At 40.3% G+C, this 7,917-nt stretch overlaps 1 protein-coding gene across 1 annotated transcript; it reads left to right on the top strand.

Moving 5' to 3' along the window:
• The first annotated feature begins 5,730 nt into the window (after nt 1-5,730).
• Nucleotides 5,731-7,634, top strand: LOC128282138 (uncharacterized). Its single transcript, XM_053020312.1, has 3 exons — nt 5,731-6,295; nt 6,379-6,714; nt 6,817-7,634. The coding sequence occupies exons 1-3, from the start codon at nt 5,731-5,733 to the stop codon at nt 7,632-7,634; spliced, it is 1,719 nt and encodes a 572-aa protein (XP_052876272.1).
• Nucleotides 7,635-7,917: the final 283 nt, after the last annotated feature.

Below are 7,917 nucleotides of genomic sequence, written 5' to 3'. Positions count from 1 at the left end.
ATTGTAAGGGGTTAATACGTAGTTTGTATTTGAATAGTTAGATTAACGTGTTAGTAATCCAATTGTAGGCGGTTCGTGTGTGGATCTCACAAGATATCATCGCAAATGTGTGTGTAACTAACACCTTCTTTCTTAGTCCGGATCGGCAAAAGTCGAAAAGCGAAATGCCAAAACCGTATTTTGTATATTTGCGAAAAGCGAATGCTCGTGAGGTAAATCGATTAATGTTTTTGGTAAGCTGCAATGTTTGACTGCAAAGTGCATGATTTCGTGCCCTCGATATTTTTGGGCTTAATGGGCCAAAATTGGAATGATGGGCCAATCGGCCCAATTCGTAAGAACCCTCGGTAGTGATTCTGTTAGTACGTGAAAGGTAGAAATATGCATGAAAAACCCTAAAATAGATAAATTACTGAAATACCTTTATAAGTGAAAATTTACGCTTTACCCCTAGGAGATAAATTACCAAATACCCATAGGGTTAAATTGACCTAAATGCATGTTTGATCGTTGTTATTTATCGCATACCATGTTGTTATTATCGATGCATGGACCGGGATATTGACGGAGGAAGTACGAAAGTAGCTTGTCCACGTCTCGAGGCTTTGCCTCAATTTATCGTTAATCGAGCAAAGAAGGTCAAGAATCGTGGAGTGTTAAATGGGTGGGTTGAGCTGTTTCCCACATGGAGTGTATGGCTGGTACGGGTGGAGTGTAGTGGTTGGTGGGTTGAGTAGTCTCCCAAATGGGCTTGCATATGTTTACCGATGTTGCATGTATTTTGAAATGGGCCTATAGGCCATACTCGTTATCTCAATAAGGGCTAAGGCCCGCTTTATTGTAATCTGAAAAGGGCTCGTCCAAGCACCACTCTTACTGAATGGGCTTAGGCCCAATAGGCTTGAGCTGACTTGGGCTTTGAATGGGTTTTCCTTACACATCGAGTTTCCCCAAACTCACCCCTTTTATTTTCATCCACGCAGAAATCCCCAACCATAGTGGGCTTGGAGTCATGAGGGAATTCGGAGTGGCCACCCGCTCGAAAGTTTGATTTTCTTCCGTGAACTGGACATCCTTTTATTTACGCTTGAAGTTTTGGGTTTTAAATGTAATAAGGCCGCTTAATTATTTTTGATGGTTTTTATATGTTTTATTAAGATAGGTAATATTTATATTTAATCGTTGAAATTGGATAGCTTTAGAGCGCGTTTTCAAAAACAACAATTGATTTCAAAATAACACGACAACAAGCAAAGCTTCCGCAATGAAAGTATTTTACAAGATTAATTACTTTTCCTAAAAATGACTTAATCAAATCGGTTTCCTAGAAATATCCATGACGTTAATGTGTGGCAATGGCGGTATGCATGTCTAGGATTGGATCCGAAGGGAGCTTGGTACTTAAGCAGTCCGATGGACTCACCACCTCTTTTCCGGTTTCCTACCTGGTGCACAGCTTCCATTCACTTTAACCTATAATGAAATTACCTTTTAAAACACTAAATTTTTTTCTGGATCAACAATATAAAATGTTTTGAACGCTTCGATGTGGCATGTCGGATCCAGTCATAACGTCTGGGCCGGGTTTAGGGTGCTACAGCACCCCTAAGTGGGAGTGAGAAGCTACGCTTTCGTGAGGTTTTTACCTCCGTATGGGCTAGTGGATTGCTTTCGAGATACTGTACCTATGTCTTCGTGAGATTTTTATCTCCGCATGGCCATAGGGAAATGTGTCCCCCTGAACTGAACTTGGTCTATATGAGCCTATAATGGGTGAGGATCGTGGAATCTGCTAGTTCAGGTACCCTTACTTTAGAACTAAAACACACACTTATAGTAAACTTTAAGTGCTTACCCTAGGGAATATAGTGATAGCCTCTAGTAAATTACCTTATAGGTACTTGTTTACTATAATTTTATATATGATACAACTTATTTTATTTTGCTATCATTGCATGACATTCAGCATTTAAAGGTGTCGATTCACGGTTCAATTTCTAGATTAGAAAGTTTTATAATGAGGAACGAATATCTTGATAAAGTGGAGGACAATGCCTCTGTCTGTACCTGGTCAGAGAAAACCCAGTTAGAGAAAGGAGATAGTATTACCGAGGGGTATACATCAGAGTTCTGGGACTTCACTCGTATTAATTCAACACAGAATGAGTTTCAGGAGTTAAGAGACATTTGGGCCCAATGGGATGACGAGGCTAAGCAGCTTTTCTATCAGAATTATGGAGATTTTCCCTATTTGCTAGGCATCAAGATGGATAAGCATCTGTTTCGAGCTATGGTACAGTTTCGGAACCCTGCTTATAGTTGTTTTACATTTGGTGAGGTAGACTTAGTACCTACTTTAGAGGAATATACGACCTTGCTTCGCTATCTAAAAATTCAAAGTAACAAATCTTATGTTAGGGCTGCTAATCCCCCAACTTTTGTGAAGAAATTAATGATGATTACAGGGGTGAGTGAACAGTGGGCCGCAGCTCGAATCCAACAAAAGGGTGATAGCAAATGCATTCCATGGGCAAGTTTGAGGGATTTGATATTGGCACACCCGGATTTGAAGAAGAAGGTTGATGTCTTGGCTTTAAGTATTTATGGATTGATGATTTTCCCAAAAGCTATAGGGCACATAGATGAGGCAGTTGCAGATTTATTCGATCGAATTAGTAAAGAGAATATACATGTGCCTGCAATCCAAGCCGAGACTTTTAGATTCTTGAGTGCATGTCGGAGAGCTGGTGAAGGTAGATTCATTGGATGTGCACAGTTGTTGTTAGTTTTGTTCCACAGTCATTTTTGGAAGGTAGATAAGATTCCTTGCCGAGTGTTCTTCAAAGACTATTCTCCACTAAAGGAAGCAGCAGCTACACCGAGGAGGGATGACATTACAGAGGAAAGGTGGATAGAAATACTTCAAAACCTCAGAGAAGAAGATGTTATGTGGAAAGCCCCTTGGATGACCCCTATCAAAATTCTTTATCGGTGTGGAAGCTTTGATTGGTTACCTCTTCCTAGAATTTGGGGAGTTGTTGGTTATACACCATTACTTGTCCTAAGGTAATACAAGGCAGAGCAGTTTATACCGGCAACACAAGGGCTAGCTCAGAGTGACTTCTCATATAAAGGGGATCATTATAAGAAGAAGATGCGAGAAATTTCCGAGGCTTGGAAGAAGGTTTGCTACGTGAAGATTCTGACTAAAGGACTGACGACAACTTTTGAATACAAAAAGTGGTTTAATAAGAGGGTTAATGATAACATCCCTAGACCGAGTTTGGAGGCTGCTCGATCGATGAAGGAGAATTTATGAGTAATTCCATCAGAGTTAGAGGTCATAAAGCAGAGTTCGAAAGGAAGAATTTGGAGCTTGGAAGAAAGATAGAAAGGCTCGAGGAGGAAAAGATGTACCTAAGCTTAGACGTCGACGTTCAGAAAATCGAGGTCGAAAAAGTAAGGAAAGAAAATAGGAAGATTGAGGAAGACCGAGATAACTTGAAGACGCAGTATAAGAAGACACAGCTATCATTGAAGAGAGTTGGATTAGGGAAGTCTTCAGAGTAGTGGCAACAAGAGGTTCAAGAAGAAAGACCCAAAGCCGAGTATTGGGAGAAGAAGTTCCAAGAGATGCAGGCGCGTAATCAGGCCCTAGAGAAGGAGAATCAAGGATTAAAAACTAAGGTGACTGAGCTTGGATGATCTCTTCATCATCACCGAAGTCGTAACTCTATGATCGAGTTAAAGGCAAGCTTGGATAAGATCGAGGAAATGAAGCACAATATTGGAGGCTTGGAAACAGCACTACAGGACTGTGAGTTACGGATTGAGCAGCTCGAGGCAAGAGAAGAACATTGGAAGGAAGAACTTCACCATCTTCAGGATCAAGTTGGAGATAGGGATTATCTCATGGGAGAAGTTATAGTCCAGATTCTAGAGGTTGCTGATCATTTACAAGACCTAGCAACACAAGCTAATGTATTAAGTACAAAGTATGAGTTAGTGACAGATAGAGGTTTAGAGTTAGCTTCATTGTTGGATAGGATTAAAACTCTGGGCCTGAGGGCGAAGGTGTATTTGTAATCCGTTTTGTATAAAGATTTTTGTCTCTTAAATAACGTTTTCTAAAAGGAACTGAATCAGAATCGATATCTTTTAGCATTCAAGCATTTGCATCTCATCGCATCATATGCATTCAAGTTTATAGAAAGACCTTAATTAGTTAAAATTACAGAGGGAGAAAGAGAGAGTGAGAAAAAGAAAATCTGGAAGCAACACATCCTTACGATACACGCGCTAAGTCAAAGAGTATGGATCAAAGATTTGAGCAGATTTAGAAAGAAATGCAAGAGAAGTTGCAGGAGTAATTGGCAAAAATCCAACAAGAGATGAAGGATCAAATGTTGGAGGCTCAAAGAAATATGATGGCTAAGATGGCTCAACTGCTGAAGGGGGCAACGGATAAAGGAAAGGCCCCTATGACCATCACTGAAGGAGATAATAAGGATCATCCTCAGGGTTTTACTCCACCCCATGTGCAAACTCAATCTGAAGCATATCCTCAAAGGCCGTCCATCACGATAAGGCCTCAACATGGGTAGGCGGATACCGGAATACCCATGAACTTTCAAACTAGTTCGGGGTTTAATCTAGGAGATAACCCTACCAATCCAGTCATCCCTAATTTAGATGTAGCTAAGAGGGAAGAGATGAGGCTCGAATCATCAAGGCAATTGGAGGAACGTTGTAAATGGTTAGAAGAGAAGTTTAAGGCATTAGAGAACGCTAATAATCGTCAGAGAATCGATGCCAAAGACTTGAGTTTGGTCTCAGATTTGGTGCTTCCCTATAAGTTCAAGATGCCAGAGTTTGAGAAATATAATGGGACTACTTGCCCTGAGACCCATATCACTATGTTTTGTAGACGGATGACTGGTTATGTAAACAATGATCAATTATTGATCCATTGTTTTCAAGACAGTTTGGTTGGAGCAGCGGCTAGGTGATATAATCAATTGAGTCGTGCAAGGATCAGTTCTTAGAGAGACCTAGCGCAAGCTTTTATGTAGCACTATAATTATGTGACTAACATGACTCTTGATAGAATTACTTTGTAGAACATGGAAAAGAAACCTAATGAAAGTTTTAGGCAATATGCCCAGAAATGGAGGGAGGTCGCCATGCAAGTTCAACCACCGCTCTTGGAGAAAGAAACTACTATGCTGTTCATTAACACTTTGAAAGCCCCCATTCATTACTCACATGATTGGAAGTACCACCAAGAGTTTTGCTGATATAGTTATGGTGGGAGAAATGATTGAGAATGCCATAAGGAGTGGCAAGATAGAGGGGGAAACTGTCAAAATATTAGCCCCACGGAGGAAAGATAATGAGGTGAACAATACGAGTATTTATAATCCAAAAGTGGTTACGGTTAGTCATCCCATAGTAACTACAATTGGGCAATAGGATTCTCAGAAGTAGGGATCTGGTTCGAGATAAAATTCTAAAAAGGTCTCATTTACGTCTATCCCAGTGACGTATCGGGAGCTTTATCAAAGTTTATTCAATGCGCATGCGATAGCTCCTTTTCATTTGAAACCGTTACAACCCCCATATCTCAAATGGTATGATGCAAACTCCAAATGTGAATACCATGCAGGGATATCGGGACATTCAATTGAAAATTGTACTGGTTTTAAAAAGGCAGTGGAAAGACTAATTAAGATGGGGGTCGTAAAATTTGACGACACCCCTAGTACAGAGAACCCATTGCCAAATCATGGTGATCAAGGGGTAAATGCAATTGGGGGCACTGACATGAGAAAGATCAAAAAGGATGTGACTGAGGTGAGAACACCGATGAAAATGATTTGGCAAGAAGTGGTGAACAGAGAGATGATAATCTCTAAAGAAAGGAATAGAGGAGTAAGGGACTACTGCGAGTTCCATGCTGAAAAGGGGCATGAGATCCAAGAATGTGACGAGTTTAAAGCCTTGGTACAAAGCCTTATGGATAATAAGGAGTTGGAATTTTATGAAGCTGGCTCAGATGAGAGACGTATATGCACATTAGAAGGTGGACCGAAGAATCAAAACTGGCCAAGGATCATTATTTCTTTACCAAGAAATAATGAAGTTGAAATACCAACGATACCAAAAGTCATTATTCATAAACCTGTTTCCTTTCCTTACAAGGATAACAAGAGAGTACCTTGGAATTATAACTGCAATGTAACAATGCCGGAGAAGGAGGATATAGCTAGTGCCTCTAAGGAAGTTCGAGATGAGGGTTCTTATACACGTAGTTAGAAGCGTTATGATGCAACCCGCAAAAGCAAAAGCTTTTGACAAAGAAAAGGGGACTAAATCTAGTTAATGAGCCAGTGAAGGAAGAAGAAGCCAGAGAATTTCTAAAATTCTTGAAACACAGTGAGTACAGTGTAGTTGACCAATTACGCAAACAACTATCTCGTATATCAGTACTGGCTTTGCTTTTGAGTTCAGAGGTACATCGTGAGGCGTTAATGAATGTGCTCAACGAGACTTATGTTACTAACGATATATCCGTCAACAAGTTGGATCGATTGGTTAGTAACATAAGCACTGATAATTTCATTTATTTCAATGATGATGAAATTCCACCTGGAGGCATAGGATCAGCTAAGGCTTTGCACATTACCACTCGTTGCAAAGGATATACATTACCGAGTGTGCTTATTGATAATGGGTCATCCTTAAATGTTATGCCGTTGTCCACATTGAGCAGATTACCCATTGACAGTTCTCACATGAAAACATGCCATAATGTAGTGAGAGCATTTGATGGCACGGAGAGAAAAGTCATGAGAAGAATTGATATTCCTTTGATGATTGGGCCAAACACGTATGAGGTAGACTTTTTAGTGATGGACATCAAGCCCTCTTACAATTGCCTGTTGGGGAGGCCTTGGATACATTCGGCAGGAGCAGTGCCCTCATCTCTACACCAGAAATTGAAGTTAGTAGCTGATGGACGGTTGGTCACCATAAATGTAGAGGAGGACATTATAGCAACAGTTACCAATGACGCACCCTATGTAGAAGCAAATGAGGAGGCCATTGAATGCTCTTTCCATTCATTAGAATTCGTCAATGCAACATTCATCTCAGAGGGGAATGAGGTGCCGGTGCCCAGGATATCCAGAACCACAAGAATGGGTCTGCAGATGACAGTGGGGAAGGGAGCCTTGCCAGGAAAAGGATTGGGAAGATATATCCAAGGGGGGATTCAAGGTCCTGAATTAAAGGAGAAGAGAGACCTTTTTGGCTTGGGTTTCAGGCCAGATTACAAGCAGGGGAGGAAAGAAATAGAGAAGCACCAAGAGAAAAGAAGGGCGCGTTTAGATGGAAAAGAGGTAGAGTGGGAACTGATGACATTCCCCCATATATCTCAAACCTTTATATCAGGAGGGATGATTCACCCAGAGAGAGGATTGCTCGAAGAAGGATGTTATCACATCAATGCTGTGTATGATAAAGAGTTTGAACGAGGAAACCTTGAGGGCATTCTCCCTTACGAACCAGGAAGCTCTTTAAACAATTGGGTTGCAGAAGAACTTCCTGTAGTTTTAAAAGATTCTTCAGAGTAATTTTCAGAACACTCTTATTGCTCTAAGGCCTAGGAGTAGTAAGATTTCATTTTTAAAATAGGCTTATGTTCGGATATTTACATTTCAATAAAACGCGAGTTTTGTTATCGATTCAAGTGAATATTCTTTTATACCGTTCAATATTCTTTTGACATTTAAATTCTTTCAGATATTTTCCATTTCATTAATAACATATAAATAAATTCATTCATTCTTTGTACATTCTTTCGTACCCTGCAGGCCCCTAGATATCAATGACATGAGCACTGATACTACGAATCCT

This window comes from Gossypium arboreum, chromosome 10 (genome assembly GCF_025698485.1).
Source record: "Gossypium arboreum isolate Shixiya-1 chromosome 10, ASM2569848v2, whole genome shotgun sequence".
Lineage (NCBI taxonomy): Eukaryota > Viridiplantae > Streptophyta > Magnoliopsida > Malvales > Malvaceae > Gossypium > Gossypium arboreum.
Note: the sequence above shows the minus strand (reverse complement) of the source record. Positions and strands in the feature narration are given on the sequence as shown.

What these genes read in the sequence shown, in the direction of transcription:
- LOC128282138 (XM_053020312.1), top strand. Translation starts at nt 5,731, where the DNA reads ATGGGGGTCGTAAAATTTGACGACACCCCTAGTACAGAGAACCCATTG. An exon ending in TAAGGAAGTTCGAGATGAGG is followed by an intron (nt 6,296 to 6,378) that starts GTTCTTATACAC and finishes GACTAAATCTAG; the next exon opens with TTAATGAGCCAGTGAAGGAA. An exon ending in CAAAGGATATACATTACCGA is followed by an intron (nt 6,715 to 6,816) that starts GTGTGCTTATTG and finishes GCCATAATGTAG; the next exon opens with TGAGAGCATTTGATGGCACG.